This window comes from Lepisosteus platostomus, chromosome 20, assembly GCF_059453375.1.
Source record: "Lepisosteus platostomus isolate fLepPlt1 chromosome 20, fLepPlt1.hap1, whole genome shotgun sequence".
Classification (NCBI taxonomy): Eukaryota; Metazoa; Chordata; class Actinopteri; order Semionotiformes; family Lepisosteidae; genus Lepisosteus; species Lepisosteus platostomus.
The window spans coordinates 7,433,393-7,458,766 of record NC_142630.1 but is presented as its reverse complement, the minus strand read 5'-3'; the positions used below and the strand labels follow the sequence as shown (position 1 = coordinate 7,458,766).

At 39.4% G+C, this 25,374-nt stretch overlaps 1 protein-coding gene across 5 annotated transcripts in view; it reads left to right on the top strand.

Moving 5' to 3' along the window:
- The window catches only part of pmfbp1 (polyamine modulated factor 1 binding protein 1), a 157,355-nt gene that overhangs the window by 45,945 nt on the left and 86,036 nt on the right, over positions 1-25,374 (top strand). For all 5 annotated transcript variants that reach the window (XM_088614533.1, XM_088614530.1, XM_088614535.1 and 2 more), the window contains exons 8-9: positions 20,089-20,235; positions 20,694-20,783. In XM_088614533.1, coding sequence (XP_088470659.1) covers positions 20,089-20,235; positions 20,694-20,783 — 237 coding nt within the window. The remainder of the gene's footprint in view (positions 1-20,088; positions 20,236-20,693; positions 20,784-25,374) is intronic.

Below are 25,374 nucleotides of genomic sequence, written 5' to 3'. Positions count from 1 at the left end.
ACCTGCTTAGACAGTGTTTGTAAAATCTTTTTTCACGGTTTCCACATACTTGTCTACTTTTGGTAATAATTTGGACATATACTCACAGGGGCTACTGTATTGCGCATTACACGTCAACTGTATTGAATTTGGCAGTAAGCCTTGAACATTGTCACTGTTTGCCTTGGTATTGTAACTGGCATGATTTTAGACAGTTCCAGTCATGTTTAACACGGAGTTCAAATGCATTCCAACATTTCTTTGCCCTATGCCACTGCAAGACAAACTATATTTCCTAAAGTAACTGTCATTTCACAAGTACTTATAAACAGATTGTGCAAAATATATTGATCGTTTGCACCTGTAAATCTGGCAGTAATTGCCCCTACCATGTCAAATATTTTGATCAGTTCTTTTTGTTTTTTAGAGCAGGTAAGTACAGTGCAATAAATACACTTTTCTCTGTTGAGTTGCTATAGGAATACCCCCATTATTTATTACATTTGTTGAAAAGATGCACATCTCATCGGATGGTCACCTTCTTTTCCAGGGAAATATTAGTATTGCTAGAACATGCCTATGCCTCAATCAAATACATTGTAGCATGCCAGCTCTTGCTGCAATTTATACAGAAATATCAAGCTACAGATATCAATATTTCTCATTTTTTAAGGCAAGAGCACGTGCACTACTGTATATGGAGGCAGTCTGATTGGAGCCCTACAGCAGTCTTTTATCTTATCTTAACAACTGAGGCAGCCACAATAGGCAGAGGCCAGATGGCCAGGCAGATTTTGAAACATTTTAAAATCACCAAACCACTCTTTAGAGCTCAGTAATCCAACCCTTTCTGGGCTGGTACTGTGAAGCGGTGGGCCCTCAGTACATTATAAAGGAAACCTCTCACCCTGTCTCTCATAGATTCTCCAATGGATGAAAAATTAGCAATGTGAGTGGGTTCCCAGCTTTCCCAGGCCAGACTGCTATTGCCTTGGGCATTCCCTTGGTACTAACGGAAACCTGCCACATAATGTAAGCAGAGACTGAAAGTCAAATCTAGTGAGGGGACTGTTATATTTGTGGTAAAATTTTGACCATGTGGTAAATTGTTGATGCATTATTTGATATATGGAGAAGGACTGTCCTTTGTTTAGCACTTATTTTGTCCCTAGTAGAGTCCTAACACTCACAGTAATACTGTAAAAAAAAGTTAATAGAAGTACCGTGACTTTCTGTTAATGAATGTAAATACCTATTTCTTTAGTTTTAGATTTGCTGCCCTTTTCATTACTCTGCTACCTCACTGCAGGGAGGAAAGGAACCATGTGCCTACATGTGCTTCTGCTCTGTATTCCCTGGCAATAGGGGGTGTGTAGTTATTAACTTTTAATAATTTGCTTGTATGGCAAGCACGTCAGGACCTATTTACACAGCACACCAGTGTCAATTTCAGCCTTTCATTTTGTTTTTTTTGTGATTTTAAATGTTATCTTTTGAATGTAGTGAAATGATAAATGGCAGTGTTTGTAAAACATGTTACTGTACAGCCGGTGGATATTGTACTCATTCAATCAATGAAATGCTTTAAGGTGTAGTTTGTACATCCATTTTTAATTTTCTCTGTTTTCTTTAATTGTCAATATATTGATTTGCACAATAGACTGCTAATATTTAGTTTTCTAGTTGTGCAACATTTGAGTTTCTATTTACTTCATGATTGAAGAGATTACAGTATATACAGTACAGAGAAGTCTGGATCTAATGATTGAACTATAGGTTAGCAGCCCCACATGTCATATGGTCAAGAAAAACTCTAGGATCTGGGTTTACATTACTTACAAGTTTAAGCTCAGGCTCCTCCTAATGCATCTTTGTTTTTTTTATTGAGTTCGGCCATCACCACATACTAGATGAAGGCATCACAGGATTAAATTAATCTACCATTCTTTAAACAAGAAAACACTTTCTTGTTTTCATATTTTATTGCATTTTTTTCTGCAATCCTATTGTAAACTACAACCTGTATGTTGTAGGTTTTATCCAACTAAATTTCCAAGAACAAATACTGCAAGTCATTCAAATTTGCACCTACCAAAGAATAGAGTAGAAGACAATCTGCAGAGTAAGCTGAAGCTATCTGCCTTTGTCTCTCAAGTTATTTTCAGTTTTATGATTAAACCCGTTCAGTTTGACACTTGCACTTACTAACACGTATGCTCTGAACAGATATTTACTTTTTATTAATTAATCTTTGCTTTCATTGCTTTGTTTATTTATGTAATAATGGCCTAGTCATCATTTATAACAAAAAACAAGCTAATGGTTGTCTAAACTTAGCCTATCTGGTAAACTAAAGGTTTTTTTATCATAACATATGTTTAAGTAACAACTTAAGTTATACTACACTATTATAATGTAATGCCTTGTATGCTGTTTCTGGTAATGTGAGATAACCTATGTGAGAAAATCACTATGCCTTTTTTTAGCGGAAAATGCTAAGTACTGGACTGAATTTATTTAACTGCATTTTATTTGTCTCAGTTAATGATTATTGTATGCTACAAGTTATGCTTCATATGTCTGTTTAATGCAGGAAGTGATCTGTTTATTATTTTAAAGTCACTGGGATTTCACTTTCTTGTTTTTTGACATTTAACCAGTAAAAATGAGAAGTTGTGTCTGAAATACAGAACTGTGGCCAATCTTCTAAGGAATTCTGCTGCAGTGCTGCACAATTTTAAATGTGAGCCGAAATGGATTGTGTGACCTACACTGGGTAATGCCCAGAGCATTGTTGAAGCTTCAGCATCACATGTAATGATGTGGTTTTTAATTTCCATGTTCCGGACAAAGGTATTTTATAGTAGAAATTATATGCAATCATTCACTTGACCCTAATGTGCAAGTAATTGTATGCGTTGATATTTATATGTGTGTGCTATGTACCTTTGAAATGCCTAGTTGCTTTTTATTTCCTGTGCTTCTGTATTTCTGCTGCTTGGGTTGGGTTTGGTCCAGCTGCAGCAGTGGTCTATCCTGGAGGTCCCGAACCTCTGCAGCCTGCCTCTCTGCGTGCTCTCCTCCTTGTTTTGCAGTGGTTTGTGCAGCGCATTGTGTGTAGCGTGCTCTGGCGGCTAAAGGCGCTCGTTAAAAGCAATAACTTATCTCACGTTTGAAGCTAATGGGAAGAATACTGGCCACAGTGAAAAATAAATTACATTTTTTTCCCCGCTCTCACTGCCCTCCTAACCCGCAGCGTAATATAGCGGCGGTGAGAGTATGCATTACAGATTTGAAGCATTAGAATTTATCTGTGCTGTACGACGCTGACTGATGCATTTGAAAATAATGTACTTGAGCGGAGCATTACAGAGACCCCGTAACTAATGGACAGCTCTCGCCCGTGGCCGCTACTGTATATCATTCAGTCTGCCTACCTCATCAAACCCTCTAGATTTTCTGCACGGCTCTTCAGCCCTGTGCCTCAGCTGCCCGATGTAGTAGGATGTAGCAGCTCCTGGCAGAGGGGCAGCCCATTTCTCACCAGCACCCTGATGCGCCATAAAGCATGGATGAACTCCAGCTGTGAGTGAGATCTAGATCCGACTTTTTTTTTTCCCGCGCAGCACATGACGTTAACTTAATAGACCACTTCAAAGTGCTGAAGTTACACATTTTTTCTTATATGGGCCAGAGAAATTCATGGGGAAAAAAAACCCTCCTTCTGCAGTCATTTATTTTGCTTATTTCAGGCGTGCTGTTCAGTTATTACCAACTGAAGCCTCAGATGCACGATGTCCATACTTTTATCCCTTAACCCTTGAGAGTCTTAACCACAGCCTATTTTTCTGGGTTCAGATGGTTTGTGTTTGGTATGTAAATAAAAACATGTGGTAATATCCTGAATGAACCCTAAGACTGCACTTAAACCAAAGACCAGGCAACTATAAGGTGACTGTATCCTGCCGGTGTCAAATATGACAGATGATTTCAGCTTAGTAACTTTCAGCTGACTTTGTTAGTATTTTTATGAAGTGGTGATTTCGTCTGTTTTTTAAATCGATCATTCTCTGAACCTCTGTTTTTATGTTTGCAGTGCAGTTGAGAGAGGAGGACTACTGCTAGGCCATGGAACTTGTGGGCTCTTGAGAAAGTGAGGGTATCAATACAGGTCCTTAAAATGATCTCATCATGTGTAATGAGCTGACGTGGGTTATATTACCATTGTTTTAATAACGGTTCATGATATACAGACAATTTTTATTCTATGAAGTGAAATTAAAGGCAGGCTGAGTATAGCCTGAGTATAGAAAGACATTGGACAAAAAATGTAAACACTCATTGGTGATGGAAAGCTTCCACACAGGTGTGGCTCATGTTAATTTAGCAAATCGTATCCCTTCATGCTTTGCGTCATATATAAAAATACTGAGTAGGCCTGGCTGCCTATAAGTATGGCTGCAAGAGGAAACTTAAGTGTTTGATAGGAGCTTCAGCAACCGAGACAGCCCAAGTTGTTGATGCTTCACAAGCTACAGTGCCTAAGCAGAGGTCGGCAGGGAATGCAGAGGAAAAGACATCAGCAAAGGGCAACATGCACTCCAGGATTGGAATATCCTTCCATTAAGTGGAAGGCAGTTTGTAGGTGGAGCAATTGACTGGAAATTCCAAGTTCAGATTAATAAGACTCCTTACACTTAATTAAGGTAATGGGGACTCCCCTCAACCACCACCACCACCACCAATGTGTAACTCTCACCTGGATGATGCTGCACCAGTTCGCTTACCACACATCAGCTATCAGTGGGGAGGAGAACAGAGTAATGAAGTTAATTTATAGATGGGGAATATCAGAAGGAGCTCCCTACTGGTTCTACTAACACTTCTTCCTGCAGCAACTTTAGGTTTCCCAGGAGTCTCCCAACCAGGTAACAGGCCAGAGCTGAGCTGAGCTTCAGTAGTTTGCCAGAACTGAGCTTTTCAGTAGTTGTGAGATGCAGGGTGATGTACTGTAGCGTTTGACAAATTGACTGCAAGCAGTCGATCGCATCAAAAATGGCTTGCTGAGAAATCCGTAGGATGGGATACCATAGGGGACAGGGTATCAGAATGGGCACAGAGAACACATTCACTGGACTACTAAGCAGTGTAGGAATGTGATACAGTCAGATGACTCATGTTTCACTATGTTCTTGACAAATGGACAAGTGCATGTGAGGCACCAATTTAAATAACTCTATAGCTCTGAGTACTTAGTTCCAAAAGTGAAGAGTTCTGGGGGTCCCATAATGTTGTGGGGTGCATCTTACCGGCATAGTTTGGGTACACGAGGGGTGTCCTCCAGGATGACAGGGATTTTCATTCTGTCTATATGATTCAACTCGGGACACTGAGATTGAACATTTTTTCTCCTCTCTCGGTGAGTTTGGATGGGTACATCGCCTAGGATGACTCTCTTCCATTAGATACGTGTGGTGACTGTGCAGACAGAGTCCCGACACAACTCTCTCAGGTTGTTGGAACTCAGATGTATCCAGAAAATTGGCCAAGAAGTGGCCAAATGTGGAGGAGCTGAGCTCATTTGTAGTCTCTTATTGCATGTTTGTGTGATCACCAGTGTTGAGCTGAAAGTTAAAAGATTTAAAGACCTTTTAAAGTCACGCTAAGGTGCAATGCTGGAGGAGATAACATCCTAAGGTAAAGCTCTGGCTTCAGCAGCCTTTTTGCTGAAATGTCCTTGAATAGCAATACCATCCAGCATTAAAGTTTTACAGCATAAACCATTTGATCAGTTATTTCAGAAGACTGAATTTAAAAGAACAGGCACTAGACGGCTTAGAAAACAAGATTATGATGTATAGACGAATGTCTAGAAAAATTCTAATTATTATTGCTTACATTTTCTCTTGCATTTTTGCGCTGCATCTGTGAAAGTAAAACTATTATGAAACATTTTTTTTCCCCTGTGAGGAAACTGCTTTGATGCCGCAGCTCATCCATAGGTTTTGCATTTTATTTCTGAAGATTATTTTATTTTTAATAAGTGCAGCGAATTGCACTGCATCCTTCTAAAAAAAGATGGTCAAAAAAAAAAGGAAAGAAGGCCAAATTAATTCCGTCCGCAGAGGGGTCAGAAGGCAGAAAGTGCATAGCAATGCATTCTGCTCAGCAGGTTAGTGGAGATATGATGCTAATAAGATCATAAGATGAGAGAAGGAGTCTGGCCCTGGGGATTCGCATGAAGGGTTTCTGTAAATTTTTTAAAAGAAATCGTCTCAAAAAATAATGATGTCTGCTTTGAAATGCATTAATAATCTGGGGTGGACGGTTTTGTTCCAGGATGTGGAATAACATTAAAATACCAAATTCATATGGAGAGAAAGAAGGGGGGCAAACAGAAAAAAAAAATACTCAAAGCATTTTTCTTATTTTTTCTTCTGCAGTGCGCAAAACAGGTGTTGAAAAGGGGGGTGTTGTGTGGGGTAAGGGGTTGGAGGGTTGGTGGATGAGTGTGTTTTTTACATTTGCTTTTCAGTTAATGTTTGAAATAAATGCTGCAGATGGTACTAATCTGATTTCCAGTTCATGACATAATAGTCAGACAACACTTCCTGTTCCAGAGACTTTGGATCATTTCAGTCTTCAAAAATACATTTTGCGGAATTCTTTGAGGAATAGTTATTGAGCAGTGGCCTAAAAAAATTGATGAGATGGCCGAGTACTTTTCTTCTCATGGGAAATTGCGTGAATGCCTGATGAAATAAGGCTTGGATAAAGTATACATTCGTTTTCTTAATCTGTCCAATTCTGTGTTATGCTTCATTATGTTGAATAGTCCTTAAACAGTTTGAATTGCAAATATTTAATGTAATTATAATGAAATATGGTGATATAAGTGCAGTAATTTCTATGTTGACAAAAAGCCAAAGAGACTCAGAAGTACACGGAACATCGTCCAAATGCGAGACTGAAGTTCTGTTACTATGGGAGTATGAAAGCGTCAGGCAGAGGTAAAACATGGGTTCAAAGCTTAACATGTCCACTGCCTACATGAGATGGGCGGTGTTATAAAATTGCAAACAGCAAAGACTAAACCACCTCTAAGCCTTGTGAGCATGAGAACGGTACATATTAGTGGACCAGAGGGCCTGTCAATAATAATTTAAAGCTATTTTCTTTTTCACTTACTCCTCTGGGCTGCGTGCAGGTGGTCAGGAATTGAGGACAGCTACAAGACCTATATCTTTAGTATCTGGAATCCTGTATCCTGATACCTGATACTGGTATCCCAGATCTTTAGTATCTTTACAGTACAACCACAAGTTGTTTTCTGGTGAATGGCAGAAGCACTCAGGTCACAACTTGCTATTACAACATTTGGTCTTTGGTGGCACTGTTTGCTGCCGTTACAAAAAGACCAAATTAAAGAAAAAAAAACCCAAATAGATCTCTACATTATCCCCTTCAACTATTTTGGCACAAAACACTGAAGTTGGCAACCCCTCTATGTGGTATCCAGTGCGTCCCTCAATGAGCTTTCCACGTTTTAATGACCGACTGAATGAGAAGTGGTGTAATGGAGCTGTGTGAAATTATTGGATAGGACTGGTTTTAGAAGGGGGAGGTTCAGGAGTAGGTGGACAGATATCAGATAACATAAAGGCATTAAAAGGTTGACAGTGTCTGCGGTGTAAAGGGAATGTTGGTGACCCTCTTAATTTACAATAATCCTCCTGGCTGATTGTTTTTTGAAGTGCACACGTGAGGTATACATTCATTAATGGTCCACTAGTGGTTTTATTTTATTTATTTATTTGTGGCGGTTCTAGTTTTCCAGTGTGCCTATAATTTCTAATTTTCTCAACTACCTTTTTTTGGCTAAATATAGACTTTGCTCATAATAGCAGGCTATGTATTTTTTCTAATAAACACCACGCTTGAGTCTCAATGCATTATCAAAATTGTAAACGGTAATTTGCAGTGGATTTATTTTTATTCTAGCAGCCCCCTCCCCTTGTTTTGATGGGGAATTATCGGTGAATCCTATCACCCTCCAACACCCCCCCCCCCCCCCCACCCCGCAGCCTGCTTCAGTGTCAGCACCTTTTGATGTAGCTTATGTGCACTTCCAAATAGAATTTTTAATAAGGAGTCATTATCATTTTGATTTCTCGCTGAATGAAAAGAGTGACCTCTGGCATTTATAGGGGAGAAAAAAGGCAGATATGACTCATTGACATTAAACATGGAGCCTTCTCTGTGTAAGTTATAACTAAAGGTAGGGAGCTCTCTGGAAGAGATTGGTGTTGCTATTAAAGATCAGTAATTAAAATAATTCTACTTGTATGCTATTTTGTTTCATTTTGCTTGTTCATATTTCAGAAAAACGTGCCTGCTCTCAACAAAGTCGAATGTTTTGCATACTGCATTTTAGGGATAAATGTTTCATCATGTTAAGCTATGCCAAGTGTATCTTTTGAGTTCTTATCATTTTTATGTGCTTTTGGTTACTGCAGTGTACAGATTCTAGGATTTGCCCCATCAGCAAGAGTTGCTTTCAATGGCTGTACAGATTTGGCCAAGTAATGAGAGTGATGATGATAAATTACTGTATGCAGCATATTTACTTAAAAATCATTTTGAATTGAAATTAGGGAAATAATTTACAGCTGGGTGTGGTGGGAAAAAAAGAGGGAAATATTGAAATATTCACTTGCTTTGATGGATAACATTTACCAAAAGAAATACTGTATCTCTTTAAGAGAGTTTTAAAAATGATCATGGTTATAGAGTAATTGATTTGGGCATTGAGATTCAATGACATGGTTCTGCATGTGGCAGATCTTATTGTCTGGAGCCTAGTTAATGACAGAGTAGGAAGACCTTACTTCTAAAGGAGATCTCAGATTCATAGTTAGACTGTACTTGTCTATACAATGGACAACCCGGTGCCTTGTAAAAGCATTCAGCTCTTTTTAACGATGGTTCATTTTGTTGAATTACAAATGATCTATACACTGTTTTTCAAAGTGAATCTTTCAGTCAAAATCTCAGTGTTCAAGCTGATCACTTTTATGAGTGAAATTGGTGCTGAACAGTTACAGTAGATGTCAGCAAAAATTGCAAAGAAAACTAAAAAAGCCTAAATATGTTGATTATGCAAGTATCTTCCTTGCTGTTGTTGCTCGTATCTGAATTAAATCAAGTGCACCAAAGTTCCTTGACAAGTCACACAATTAGCTGAGTGGTGGTGGCAGCATTATGTTATGGTACTGCTTCTTGAATACTTCAAGTCTGACTTGAATTCAATAGAAGGTCTGCGGAAAGACATGAGAACTTGCTTTCATCAACAGTCCCCAGCCAACTGGAGTAAGTAGAAGGCTTTGATATTGCCTGGTGTGCAGCTGGTAGAGAGAAGCAACCAAAATGACTTGCAGCTGTAATTGCCGCTGAAGGTGTTTTCTCATTAAGTATGGACTCGGGGGGTCGAATACAATCAACATATTTTAGTTTCAGATTTTTCTTCAGTGGTTTCGGTAGCACTTAACTCCTTTCTTCCGTAAAAGTGTTTAATGTGAGCATTCTGATTAAAATATTCACCGTAAAAATGTGTACTGTATGTATATTTCTAATTCAACAAAATGGGACATCACTGCAACAGGTGAATACAGTACTTTTCTGAGGCACTGTATGTGCAGTAGGTCCTAAACCCTTTCATTTACAGCAAGAGCTAAACCATTCAATGCCTTTGATGCAAGCAGGAGAACTTTGGATTGTTAGATTTCAGCTGGAGGCATTGAGAAGCTGAGCCATACTGCGCTGGTGGGAGAAAGGTGTGATGTCCATAACAAAATGACAAATGACAAAGCTATAGTTCTGTTGCATCCATATTTTAATATCTGACAGAAACTGCAGCAGTAGTACTTAATTTGGTTTGTAAACATATTTGAGTGCTCTTAGCATAGCAATGAATCCATGGTGCCCAGTGGTGAGTGATCCAACCATGAGACAGAATACAAATACAGTATTAACGAATAAAGATTCCTGCACAGGGTGTTGTGCTACACCCTAGATCTGGTCTAAAATAACCAAGATTTACCAATTGGATCCTAGAAGCCAAAAAGATGCAAAAACCAATGAAAAGAAATATCAGTAACTGCCAAAATAACTTTCTATGCAAATTAGGAGGACGCAATTGCCAGTATTTATAAAAGTTGCACTTACTGTAAATCAGCAAATGGTTAATTATATTAACAAGGGCTCAGTGCTGTGTCCTGAAGTCCTGACAAAAGGTTCAAAAAGCTCATTAGATGCAAGGTGGGATTGTGATTGAACTGCCACCACTCATTTCAGGAATTCTGCAGGGAAAGGGAAACTGTAAATAGAAAGGTGCTTGCAGGTCTTAGCTAGGTTTTTAAGCACAAGTAGGCTGACTTTAATGCTTTAGGAAGAAGAACAGACTTCAGAAACTAATTGATGAAGTAACAATGGGACAAAGAACTGAGAAGTTATGCTTTGAATGGGTGTGTAGATATACAATAGGATCCAGGACACAGGTAGGATAAACTAAGCTACATGGACAGCATCAACAGCAGTATAATCGGATAAACAAATTTATGAAAACAGGAGTTGGTGTGGTTATGACATATGGAGCCAATGTCTTCATGTGGTTATTAATATGTATTTTGTAGTGAACAAATTGGTTGAATATGCCATACTGTTTAATACAGATAGGGAATCATTGAGTGGTTCAAGTATTGTATTGATACTGGCATGAAGAACCGAAGGATTACTGAAGTTCCTCTCGATAAGGCTAGAATAGAAAGGAGAGCTGGCTGCCTCAAGGGCATTCCCATAGGTCTGCTCATGTTGTTCATGCGGTCCTTGTCTTCCACCACAAATCTTCAAGATTTCTCCTGCTGCCATCACAGAACCCAGCTCAGCTCTGTACAAGCCAAAAAAAGTTTTGCATTTTGATAGACTTATCAATAACTTGTCTTATGGTTGTAATTGTAAAGAGCAAAGGAATCCTCAAACAAAACAGACTGAGCTGCTTTTTTGTTAGTAGACGGCTGAGATACTGCAAGGTCTAGAAAAACGGCCTTGTGGTCAGAGGTGCCCTGCTTAAATGCTTGTAGACTGGAAACGCAAACACCACGAGAACCTATTAATTCTAATGCATGGCCTAATGTAAGTATTGGAAAGCTGTCTTACTGAGTAAATCAGAAACATTCCAAAATAGCTAGGAAACGAGCTGCAGCAGGGTAGTCAGGAGAATCCATGTTGAAATCATCAAGAAATAAAATACTTGCTTACTTTTCTGACACAACAGAGTTGAGTAGTTCAGAAACACTCAGGTAGAACTCTAGAAGAATGTTTAGAGGGATGGTGCTCCACAGTTAGCAGCAGATGCTGAATCTTAGTGTTTGAAAACGATCATTCAAAAAATGTTATGTTCTGCACGGGAATTATATTTAGACCAGCATCTAAGTGACTCACCCACCACTAGGACCGGTGTTTGTAATATAGGCAAGTCCAATGGGAATTGTACATGGAACTCTTTGATTTGGAAGGTTTCCTGTGGATTCTGCTTGTTTAAGAGATGAACATGGGTATATAATGTAATTCTTTACAAAAAAGCCTATTTGTACAGTTGGAAAATTAGTTCCCATAGCACCAAGAACAAGATCAGCTAGCGTGAGACAACTTGGAAAAATGTTATCTTCGATTATACTTTAATGGTGTATAAAATCTGTATACTGTTGTACTGACTAGGCCCAGCCTTACTTACTGTAGCTTCTGAGATCTGATGAGGTCAGGCTACAAGGTGGTAACCCTGCCATCGTTATGTTTTGCAACTGCATTTGGAGCATAGCTCTGTTTGAGAATGGTTTAAATCTTATAATTTTAGTTTTTCCAGTACTACCATTTCATTAGGTTGATAGCTTGAAAATGCTTCAGCACCTCTTTTTCTGATGTTTCTAAATTGTTTCCAAATACATTGATATATTGATATATTGTATACTGATTATTACTTGTTCTGTTTATTTTATGAGGCTTTTATTATTATTTTTATTTATTAAATCTACTGAATAATCAAATATAGAGTTGCATAAAGAACAGCCATTAAGAATGCTATGTTATTTGCAGTCTATCATGTATAATATACCTTTAAATACTCTATATAACTGCTCTCGTGCAGTATGTACAGAATAGTGCAGTACACAGATCTTGGAGGTCTTTGCAAAGGGGAGATCTAGTGGAGGGATATATTGGTAACAACTTTGTAGTGGTGCCATGGTCAAATAGGAAGAAAGAAATAGGTTAAAAGCTAATCCCTGGTGCAGGGCAAGAGGACCTCCAAGGGAAACCAACTCTCCTTGTGTTCAAAGCACCTGTGTAAAGATGCTGGGAGGCCTGGCCTGTATAAAGACCTTCACTTCCTCATCTCAGCCAGTTAAGAAGCCCCCTGGAAGCGTGCACTCAAAGGCGGCAGCCCTGCAGTAGTGCTCCACAAATCGCTTCAACATTAAATAAGAACTCGCCTGGCCTTCGCACTGCCCTCGAGCTAAGGCACCAATCTGTTTCTCACACAGCCCTGGGCTCCAGACTCTGGCTGTTCCTCCTTGCAGCTGGGCAGTTCAGGCATGGTGCTAATGAGCCCTGCTGTACCTTCTTCTCCTGGCCAACCTCTCTGCTGCAGTAGCTTCTGACATGCAAATGCACAGATATTTTATACAGACCTAGTCAGCCAAACAGAGGCTCCAACCTATCAAACCCATATATTCATTTTAATTACAATTGTAACATTCTTATGTTTATTGACTTGTTTCCCCCCTTTTGTGTTAGCTTACCAAAGGCCTTAGCTGTGCACTAAAAATAAATGTCAACATCTTGATGCTTGTACATGAAAAATCATTAACTCCTGAAAGCTGATAAAAACTGTCATGAAGATATCACATTTTTCTAAATCATCTCCGAAACATTCCTATTTCGTTAGCCAGATACATATCAAACAACTGCAACTTCAGCACTACAAAGATTTTTTAAAAGGTGTTTTCCTACGTTGTATAAATTGTAAGTCGGCTCCCCATCTGCATGCAAAGTCTGCATGATAGCACTCTTGACATTTTTCTTAGTCCTGTATGTGCTTGAGCAGAGACGGAGCTGGTGGTGAGGAGTATATTTTTATATATGGTGACCATGTGAGCAGGGTTTGCTACTTCATTCAAACACTTGGCAAACTCATTACAATGTATTTAAAAATCCTGCTCTGGAAGTGACAGCTATTTTAACACCTTACAAAATTGTGAAGTCAGACTGTGTGGGTGTTGGGCTGGGAAGTATTTTACATACAGTAGAAGAGCTCTCTGCTGATTTTCTGGTAAAGATGATCACGAATCTGGCTTCATGAATTAAAAGACTAACTGTGTTAATGTAATTATTTCTTGGTCACTGGAGATGCACATTCAGATCCATTAGGAGTACCCTAAAGATATGCAAACTATTAGGCTAAAATCCCAGTATTCATATTATGAGGTTAGCAATAAAATGAAATTAAAGTAGAAAAACTATTAAGTTAATTTTTTTTTTCATTCTTTGAACTTGGATACAACTAATACTTGGTGAGGAGTCTGCAATTCTTTAGCCTTTAAGCTATAGTTCCTCTCCACAGTACAGTGTGTACAGTATCTTTAATAATATGTGGTCATTATCTCTGAAACGTGCAAGCTTTTAATCTGCTGTCTGCAAAGCTGAAGTGGTGTCTTAGGACAAAAGTATATCACTTAAAAGTGCTATTCTTTGTGTCTTGTGTGTCCCCATTTATTTTATAGACTGTTTGCCCACTCCCTTTTTTAGCTGTACTTTTGATATATGGGGCTCCATCTGAGTGACCCAAGTGACCTTGCTGTTGGAGAGACATCTCCTGAACCCCCCCCCCTTACAAACTAGACTTCAGCTTTTAAGAAGGTGCTGTAGATGTAGAAATGTGAAATTAAAGAAAAGCCCACTGTGGAGAACGCCTTTCAAGTGGTTTATCATTAGCAAGATATGGTTATACTAAGGTATTTAAGAACTTGAAGGTTACTTCTAATTTTAGAATATATGGGCCTGTGTGTGTGTACAAAATGCGAAAGGCTGTTCCTGCAAATGACTTAACTTGGAGACTACATTTGCACAGAGAACACACAAGGGGATTTGAGTTATATAGGAAATACATACGTGATTTCCATATAGTGAGGCGACGGAGACGGCGGAAAGATGTGCCTGTTTTAGCTGGTCTAGCGGTGCGAGAGCGCCCTCACTGTAGCTGCCCGGGTCTCGTAGTGCAATCCTGACTGCGGGCTCCGCGCCGGGCAGGGAGAAAACGAGACGTTGAAGTGGACACTTTTTTTTCTTGTCAGATGCAGACCTCTTTTCGCTATTTCAGAAACATTGTGCTGCCAGACCTCCACTGTGAAATAAACTACCACATAACGCCAAATCTTTACAGCTGTAGTAGCGCCACTCCGCTTTACAGTAAAATTCCATTTTATTGCAAAAATGCAGTATTTATCAACGTGGACAATCTTATTCTCCAACGCAAATATACTGTAATCACTGTCATTCTGACGTACAGTAGTTAAAGACGACAGTGGTATACATTTATTCTCAATCAGTAAGTACAGTGGGTTTACATCCTAGATGGGGAAAATGGAAATGTGTCGCCGAGATTAAACTAGTTCCAACAAAATTGTCGAAACGGAGGAATTTATGGTTTTGGGTTGATAATAGTTCACAACGTTCTCGCGTGTAATCATTCATTAATTTTCATTTCTCATTAATTTTTTCTGTTATTTTTAGTTCAGTATGTTTTCTGACATTGTTTTCCCATTTTAAGATATACAATACATAAGATATAATATACATGTGAAATAATTTCCCAAAAAATCGAATATACATTTTGTTTCCTTAAACTGGTAACATTTAACTGCTTGTTAAAAAAAAATGCAGCAACATACTGTAGATTTCAGTGTCCATGGATTTTAATGAATTCTGTTTGTAATGTTAAGACGGCTAGACTGAAAGATATTAATTTATATCCAGGCAGCATCAGGTCATATACTCGTGATTTTAGGTGCTGTACGATAACCAACAGACAAGACCTTCAGTCTAGACTTTAGAAAAATTACAACGATTTGTTCTTTCCCTGATGTGTCCGAATGCTTCTTGGTTTCCAGCCCTCACTGAACTGTGAACTGCAGGTGAACGCAAGTTACTCTTAACGCTGTGGAGCGCACTTTATAAAAGTTGAAGCAGTATTGAAAAGAAAAATTACACTATATGGAATGTCAAAACTCGGGTTTGGTTAACTCAGCTTGGCTGGTGTTTCGTAAATACGGCTCATATGCAGACTGCACGAAGCATTTCTGCTGACAAAGTAATGGCTTTTTCATTTGCCGTGTCATTGTTTTCCCGAAAATGATAACGGTATTTCGACAACAAGGCCTTCTAATAGGCATTTTCAACCGGGTACCACATTCAATGAGAAATAGATTGAATGAATTTATTTGGATTATTTTGTAATTATGAATACAATTGAGAAAACACCGGGGGGAAGAATGGCGGAGATAGAAAGTGGTGTTTGGTGCTGTCCAATCTTTGATTTGTTGACAGCTCTGGACGCGCCGGCTCAGGCGCACAGCCGGTGGTGTGTTCCGGGTCTGCAGGAGCGAACCCCCTTAGCGCCTATTGTTCTGAGAGACTGACGCTTGTAGGTGATTGACCCCTGATTCTTCTAAAACGTGACCCTCAATTTCAGTGGACAATTTAGCTTTAGGAAATGGATTTATACAGTCCCAGAGGTTAGCTTTCAAGCACCACCGAATCGCTTTCTTCTAAACGACGCGTGAGCTGTTTCAAGAGTTAACTGATATTTGCACGTTTGGATTTTAATCTAACATTTAATGAAATAGTTTTCATTAGAATGAATGTGTAATGAAAATTGACGTAGTCATGTTACGTTGGGGGAGCATAGTTTTGCGTATCCTTATCGTGATCAGAATATACAGAATTTTGTAAAATTATAGCTAATTAAAATCTACTATGTGATTTTACAGTTTTGCTATGTTTACAGTGTCTCATTTTCATTACTGAACTTTTGTGATGAATGGATAAACCTCTCAAAGTGAAAGTGAGGCTTTTCATTCCATTATGATACAAATAAAAGTGTTCCCCTGGTAGGAAATGTGTATTTTGTTTTTATGTTCAATACTAATGACACAAAAAACATCCAAGCGAACACTAAAAAAACATGGTATTCCCCATCAATCATTTAATGAGAATCCTTTTTCTTGATGGAGATCATAAAGAATTTAAGGTTCTGGGTAGCTTCAACCAGTATACAGCAATGTAAAAGGAACCAAGGTGGCAAAAAGGAAAAGAGAAAAACAATGTGGAAAAACAAATGAAGCTGCAGCACTTTATTTAACTCTGCTATCCTGTCTTGACAATAAACCTCACCCATTCAATGGAAATTAATCAACATGTTAAAGTGATTCAAGATCGATGTGCAAGCCTTATCCTGTTATTCCAACAAGATCCCACACAACTGGGCATTGATTTGCAATATCCCCAAATCTGATCCTATAATCCTCGCTCTCTTATCCTTATAAGGGAAGTAAATGTGATTGAGGAACGGTTGGAGTTGCACTTAACAACTGTGGAGAAACTGGAGTGTTTCACAATCATAAGAATAAATCTGTTTGGATAAATTATGCCTGCATTAGTATTTGCTGAAAGTATTGGCTTCATATGTGAAGGCAAATGTGAGCAAACCCAATTTAAGTGCAATTCCAAACATAACAGCTTTTCATATGCTAAGCCTCGTATAAAGCTGCGAAAGTGTGCTGTACTGACTGAGCGAATGAAACAACATCTCTACAAATCTGTTTTTCCATCATTGGCCTTTAGAATTCCGCGCTGTTTGGCTGGCTGTGTTCTTGTCCGTGCTCTGGGACCTCCAGGGACATCAAGGACCGCTCTGGCTCCTCCTCATCACTTCCAAAATTTACCTGCATGGTTACAATTTGAAAGTCATTTTGAAGATGCTCACATTTGTTTGTCTTGTTGTCATCTGAGCTACATTTCCATGAGAAAGTCCTTATTTGCCCACTGTGTGTGCGCTCTGTGGGTGTGTTGCCGGAGTTATAGTGTATGTTCAGCCATTCAACAACACTTTTCCACAGGACCAAGGAGAGAGTTGCTTGAGAAAATAGTACGATGCACTCCTTATGGGTGGGCTCATTCTAGATGTGGCTGCTAGTGTGTACAAAGAAGTGCCTTGATCGTGTTGATCACGAGTAGGAGGTACACCTGCTCATACTACTTTTAAACTAAAAATGTATTCGAATCCTAGTTTTTCAGAAAATAGAAAACAGAATCCTTCAAATAAAGCAATGGATTTTGTCAGTATGGTCAGTCATGGAGTTTGGCATGGTGGCACAGGGGTTGGCATTGATGGAGCCCTCGGTTCATCTCCAGGCTGTGTGGAGTTTGTATGTTCCCCCTCTGCTCCAGAGGATGGATTGCCATTCGACTATATCATTTTATATGGTCAGATTGTGCAATCTCACAGACACGAACACAGGTCCACCAGAATGGAACAATATTTAAAATAGACTAGGCCTAACAGCAAATGATTATGGAATTTGAACTGACTAATTAAAAAAAAACTGTTCAAGTGAGCTTGTTGGCATGTTTGTGACAATGGCACATTAAATTGCATTGAAAGTGTGTTACATTGATGTTAAGCATGATGCACATCACAGTTAAGCACTCTATTGCCCTTCGTACATTTTCTTTCTTCCTATCACTTTGAGCTTCAGTGCTTTGTCATTTATAAATGAAGAACTGTGTGCAACCTGTTATGGTGTTTAGGGCTTTCATAGGATTTCAATATCCTTATGGCTTAGGTGGCCAGTTTGCCACTATCAAATGAAAAACGAAGATCTATCTCAATGATTCTTTCCTAGTAGTATACACACAACATAATACTGCGTTATAGTCCTGCATATTGCCATGTCTTGTGGGAACAATACAAATCTAGTATGTGGATAATGATAATTGTTACATTTCAGCTCTCTTGTGAGGATACGGCTGGAATTTCTGCTGTCAATTGTGCAGGACCTCTGGGGATGCATTCTTTTCTTCTCACTCTTCCATACTGCTTAAGTCTCCTAGAGTTGAGGCCCGTCTTTTGGCCTAGCAGAGAAGAAAGAATTTACTTAAAGAGACACTAGGGAAGGCAAACCCAGCCTATGTTTATATCGTTCTCCCAGATTGGGCCAAATTCCAGGGTATTAAGAAGAGTCTTGTTTGTTTTTAAAAATGGTGTGTTTTCCAGAGCGCTGTTGCCTGAATTTAATAGATTATTTAAGCATTTATATAAACACACAGCATTAATATGGTGTGAATTTTTTTAGTAACTTTTTAATACTTATGAATCTAGTTTTGTGTTTCAACCAACAGACTTTGAATTAACATAGTTTGAATGTGGATTAACAGTGATGAGTATGTTTTTTAATCCGTTTGCATTTATTGTTGAATACAGAGAGTAGGTTATAATTGATCTTAAAAGATATGGAATGATTTCTTACAGTGAAAGGGTCTACTCATTTTACTTTATGACCCAATCTCTCTTAAAGACACTAATCTACTGTACTTATTTTTTTGTTTGGCTGTGTACAATACTTGCCTGTGTTGTGGCATTCTTAATTCTATTTGTCCTGTTTCAGTTTCCATTCTCATTGAACCTTTGAATTTATTACTGTCATTAGAGCAGAGAAAATTCCAAGGTGTAAGCTCAGTAGAAAATAACAACAGTGACACAGCCTTCTGATTCGGACTAGGATATGTTTTCAGTTAATATGGCTGTAATTGCCTGTCCTTTTTAAAATTTAAAATCACCAATAATTTTTGTGCCACCTGCCCGATTTGAAACTGTCGCACAATGAAATTTCACACAATTTGAAATTTGAAGTTACGATCCCCACATACAGGGCAGAATGACTAGATCTGGGCAGACTCCCCCAAACCTCCCACATTCAAGTCACAAGTCACATCACAGCAGGCAATGCTGCCCAGATCTGGAGGATCAGTGCTGACTGGAGAGGTGGACCACCTGCCTATAAGCATCTGGGAGGCAACAAAGGTCACTGTGTCACTAATGGTCAAGAGAGCTCTGATCAGTTCGTCCCATACTGCACGTGGAGCTCCTTAACCAGTTGGAGAATCCATCGGCTGGCCAGTGACGTGACCTCCTTAAATAAGAGGCTCGAACCCGTGATCACAGAGATAAACCTGCTCTGAGGCAAGCACCTTTCCTGGCTGTGCCACACAGGTGCATCTGTTGCCTGTCCTTTTCAAACGGAACACTTTCTTTAAGCTACAGTATGTGCATAGATTAATAAGTCCTTACAGCAGTTTGTACACATGAAAGAATGGAATCAATTTCTCATTAGAGATGGAAAATTTGACTGTCCTTTATTCTGTTTGCTGTGCTTGCTTACAATAATTTCTAAGGTTTCTGACTAGACGGTTTAAATTGATATTACAGTATCTTGCCTTTTCCTTTAAATGCTGATTTGACATGTTACAAAAATATGTGAACAAGATTTTTTTTTCTATGCTACATGTAGTATTTTTCGATTCTGTATTGCAGCAGTGGTTCAGTTACCTTGGGCTACAGGATCAGCATTTAGTTGACTGCCACAGAACAGGGTGTGTGATTCTGAACATTTGTATTTGGTTTGTGTAATTGGTGGTGTGTTATGATGTTTTTTAGTTTTAGCTGAACTAGATACTACTTTACCATTGAGAAGGCAATGTTGATGTCAAAAATGTGTACACACACTGCAGTGAGACCCTGTAGTAGACAGAGTTGTGTGCAAATGGTCATTTTACAGAATGGGCAGAAGGTGTCAGGGGCACATTTGTTATCTGAACAGTTGTGGGAAAACATTCAAAATGTATTTTTGTATATAAAACTGTTTTGTGAGTCTGCTGGGTGTGCTGGATGAGTGCATTGGAACCTAAGGATTGAACATGCTGCTTTCTGTTGTTTCTCAGGTGGTGGAGCGCGAGTCCAAGATCCAGGAGCTGCAGAACATGATTACAGAGCTGCATCAGGAGATCTCCCTGAAGGATGAGGAGAAACTGATGCAGCTGAATGAGGTGCACAGGCTGGAAGGCAGAGTCAAGGAGCTGGCCCAGGAGGTAACGGCTGTTCTTACTGTACTCTGCCACCAGAACACGTAGACACAGGAAATGCTCTAGACACTTGTGTTTAGTTAGACAAGTGCAGAAAAATGGACATCTTGCTAAGTAGCCCCTCATCTACTGTACACCAAGAATGGTCCTGTGATTTAATTTCGTAATTCAAAAATAAGCCAAAGGACTCCAGCCACGTTAGTTTTTCTGATTAACAATTATCTGAAGGCTGCAAGGAGCATTTAACAAGTTTTTACCCTGTCATCCATTCTTCAGTACAGTCCCATTTTTGGGACATGCTTGTCCAGCTGCCTGTGTGTTTTAGTCACACTGTCAGTGTGTAAAATCCAGTGTTGCTATGCTGAGCTTTCTTTTCCCTTCACAGTGCAGCAAGACACTTGTAAATCCACTTCTGTAGCTTTTATTTCTTTAATGTGTCTTTAATGTCTTTCCTCCTGGCGCAGGTATGGAATGCAGAGGAGACCATTAGCCAGCTCAGGAAGGAGGTGGCTGGCACTGCGACTGGAGTGCGCAACACTGTGCTGGGCAGAAGTGTGAGTAGTTCAGGGAGTGTGTGCAAGCAAGTAATGGGGAGTTAATAACATTAAATATACAGATTTGTTTCTCAATGTTAAGATTTGCCAAATTGGACATTTTCTTGATTATTTTTTAACTCTGACTGTACAGAAGTAAAAGCTTTGGTCCCAGTACTTGCACTGTTATTGAACTTCTGGGAAGTTCACCACAGTGGAAGTAAAGAATGTCAGCTTGGAAGAAGGAATGAGAACCAACCGCATGATTAGAGGAAGTAGGGACCCTCAGTCTTACTCTGGGAATTGGAGATCGTAAAACAAGCAGTTTCTCCCCCACCTGAAAGGATGAGCCAACTATCTCTTCATATTCACAAGCAGCTGGCACATAGCCCAGAGAGGGTGGGAGTTAATTTACTGTAATGAATTGTAATATTGTGCAATTTTAATCAGGGAGTAATTCTGCATAATTACCTTATAATTTCGGATAGGATTAGATTGTAATTACAGCTGTGGCTGAAAGGCAAGAGTTCAAGTGAAAAGCTAAATAGGACTGCAAATGAAGTTCTATACTTTTATCATTGTATTTCATATAAAAATATTGAAAAAATATAATAAGTACAGTCCTAGGTCACATGATTAAAACATTTCAATTTGCGACCCCTTCATGGATAGGTCTGGCAGAGTTGAGACATTATGAGGAGGATTGGCCTGAGTTATTGAACTGTGACAAGATTATAAAGCGGTTTTTCTCTTTAGTTATACGTTTTTGACCTGCAGTCATAATTGTATGTATTGTACACTTTTTTGCTCTTATGCATTTCAGTACAGGATAATGGTATTTATGTTTGCCGTTGAGGTAGCAAAACATTTGTAAGAAAAACATTTATGAACAAAATTTTGGGTTCAAAAGCTGAAACCAACTTCCAAGCCATGTTGTTGAAACTAACTCTGTGAGATCCTTTAAGGAACACCTGGATGGAATCCTTGGATCATTAAATTACTACAGTACCTTCCAAAAGAGTACTAAGGGCAGGTTACCCTTTACTCTCATTTATAACCTTTCTTCTCCTGTTAAATAGGCACTTTGTGACTATATGGTAGCCCAGAAAATCCTCAGAAGCATTTGTTTTGAAGTGAGGCACTTAGGAAAGATTGGGAGTTATTGATGAAAATTATGCAGGCTGGCCTCAGGATTCAGAGACGTTGTCAAGTCTGTTGCTTCTGTCCTGTACCACCCCCCCCCCACCAACCCCTAGTCCTCTGCTCCATCCCTAACACCAGCGGAAACACATTTGGAAGGAGAGACAAAGTCACACAACATTAGTTTGGTGGTGGCGGACAGAGCAGAGAGCCATTACTCTTCTGTGACAGTATCAAAGAGGCCGGCAGAGCTGGGTGCGCCTACCCTGGGCTTTCGCTCGCCACGCGCCGCTCGCAGGAAATTGCCTCATACTTCAGCAGGCAGGAGGTGACACGCCTGCGACACCCACACATGTGTCACTTTCAAAAGCCAGGGCCTGGGTGGGACTCAGTTCCTATGTCAGCGACAAATTCTGAAAGGGAAAGCGGAGCAATTGGTGTAGATCAGGAAGGGGAAAAGCAGGGCGCCACAAGAAGGGAGTCAGTTTTGGGTGGAAACAGGCTAAATGTCACCTGTGAACTGGAAAGACCCATGGTAATGTTTGGTTTGATTTCGCGAGGGGGTGAGCGGAAGTTAGCCTAAGCTGCTATAGTAATGAGAACAGCCCTGCCACATGTTCATCAGGTTGGGGAAATGACACCCCAGTTAGTGCTGCAAAGTGTTGAACCCAACAGTAAAGCACTCCTGTCCCCCCCGCTCTTATCTCGTATCCGAAATGTGGGTTTGGAGAGGCAAATGAACGCTTTGAAAACAGTGGAGTGCAGTTGGGCTTTTAACCGGACATGCATGAGTGTACAAACAAAAACAAAAATCAGTCTGCTATATACAATTACTCTAAGATGTATACAGTAACAGGAGAAGGACAAGCAATACTTCTGTCGGTTTATTATATTTGACTATTCCTTACTGATATCAGTTTTTAGGGGTGTTGAAGCTGGTGTCCCAGAGTATTTAGCTGGTAAACAACAGGAAACAGTAATTAGTGTATTGGGGTCTTTGTTTTATTCTGATTATTATTAGACCTTATTCCTTATTTGCTTTCTAGTGTTAAGTTGTGATGTTCTTGTAAATGTGCCATTCATTTGTTTCTCTTACCCGAAGAACACAAAAGGCGGAAGCAGATGACAGGTGAGCTCCTGCCGGAGTTAAGCCCGTTTATCATCTTCCAGTCCCCCCCCCCCCCCACTCCACCAAACCCTAAATATCCTCCCCCATCTTAGAGCTCTCGAGAAGACGAGTGTTTATTACTATTCAAAACCAGCCTTTGTTGTGATTGTCTCTCCACTTTCTCTCCCTCTCCCTCGTTCCACTCTCCTTTCATTCTGTGCGAAGCAGGGGATTGCTGCAGCCGCTGCAGTGGTTTATGATTAGGAAGAGAGAGAGAGGGCTTCTCGGCAGGGCTCTCTGTTTTATATTCATCAAAAGGGGTCGCTTTGATTTGCAGGTTCTTTGACGTGACAGCGCAGACTGCAGAAAAGCCAACTAAATCGCACACTTACTCCAAGCTTTCACAACTCAGCCCAGCCCCACCCCCACACCACAAACCTGCCTTTTCTGCTTTTTTATTATTGTTAATATTTCTACCTGGATTGCCAGGGTTTTTTGATATTGTTCTCAGACTCACTGACCTGAGAAATTGTCCTTCCCTTGAGCAAAGACTGCGGTGAATAGCAAATGGCCGGTTGTTTGTTTTGTAATAGATCCAGCCTAAACTAATTTCTTTAATCAAACCCTGATCTTCTGAGATGTGTGACTACCCCCTCCTGTGGCTGAATCTTCAATGCAAGTGGGTGCCACTGTCCATCGCTATTCAGTCAGGGTGCCATACCTGTCTCAGCCTCAACGTTTTGCCTTTTTTATTCTTTTGTACGTTTTCATGTTGGCGGCCTGTTCTGCTATCCTCAGCTTTATATTTTCCATCTCAATCTTTAACTCTTGATTGAATCTATCAGTAATAAAATATGTATGTAGCAGTTTTTCCCCTCTTTCTCCTGGTTTGTGTCATTTTATGTGTTCCTTGGCAGAACTGAGGTTTCATAATTTTAAGTGACTTTATCTGAAATTTACATTTGCCTGCATAATCAAGTGCTATCCAAAATATTGTGAGGAAATTAAGATGATGTTTATTGATTTGTTCATTAATTCAAATTATTCTTAAGTACTAAGGGACACTGTTTAAGTAAACTCCTACTTTCTTTAGTAGCCTTGAACGTGCTGCTTTACTTTCTTTAAAGCCTTTTGTAAACAGGTTAACCAGACAGCGTTTTCTGTTTGTAAGAACAGATTGGACCAATTTGCTGTCCGATTTGAGACGCACTTTGATACAATACATTTGTGTTCATGTAGTGTGGTAGACTCGTATACTGTTCATGCTATGGGCTGGTACATAGCGCCAGTGGGCAACTCTGTTCCCTTGGTGTGGAAACAAGTGCTGTGGTTTAAGTGTTAAAACCCTGTGGCTCAAGGGAGCTGTGGTGTTGTTGGAAGATGATAATAATCCAGTCCTCTGGAGAGCTGGTGCTGGTTATAAATACCGAAAATCTCTCAAATTAAAGCCAGTGGGAGGATGAACACAGCTAGCACACATGGTTCCACTTGTGGTCTGGTAGGGAGTCCCTAAGTGTCTTGTCTCACTATTGTTGCTCTACATTACGTTTATTCTGTTCTCTAGACATGCAGAGTACAGTATATATGTCGCATGTGCTGTAGTTACATTTTGCCAAAATGCCAGGAAAAATGTCCTCTGTAATGTTAGTTTAACAACAGCTGGATGGAGCATTGTTTTGTTAGTTTGTCCTTTAATGTCATTTGGCCCATAAAGATAACAGGGGTTCCTGTTATGCTGGATGTTGTTGAGACTGGGTTGAGGTACTATACTGTATGTGTTTCACTGAGGTCAGAGTTTCATGAGTTTAATAATAATGGAGGCCAGCATACATTATGCTCCTCATGCTTGGCTGTGAGGGGTATTTCACATGGAAACGGATGAGATACCAAAATCAAAGACCCCTTTGGTAATTTAGACTTAGAGACTTACCTGAACCACAAGAGAGTAATTCAGATAGTACATCTTTTAGAAGGAATTACATCAAGAATACAATAGCATATTCTTGACAGAAAACAGTGTAAACAGCAAACATAATTGGAAAGGACCTGGTCTGCAGTACGGATCATTTCTCCGTTTTTGTCTGAACATTGCTGATGGCCATTGGTTACAGTTTTCAATTTCCAAATGCAGACATTACCTTACCACCATCAGAATTGTGTAATTTATGTATTTATTAATATCGGAGATTCAATTTAAAACATTCAGTTTAAAAACAAAATATTTTTTTATCTTATTTTTATTTAATACACAGACTTAGTATTTAAGGTGTAAATGTAAAGAAAATGTGTTTTTCTTTTTACTTTTTGCTGATCCAGAGGTTTAGTCGTTGCAGCTCAGTCTCTGATGCCCTAACTCAAAACACA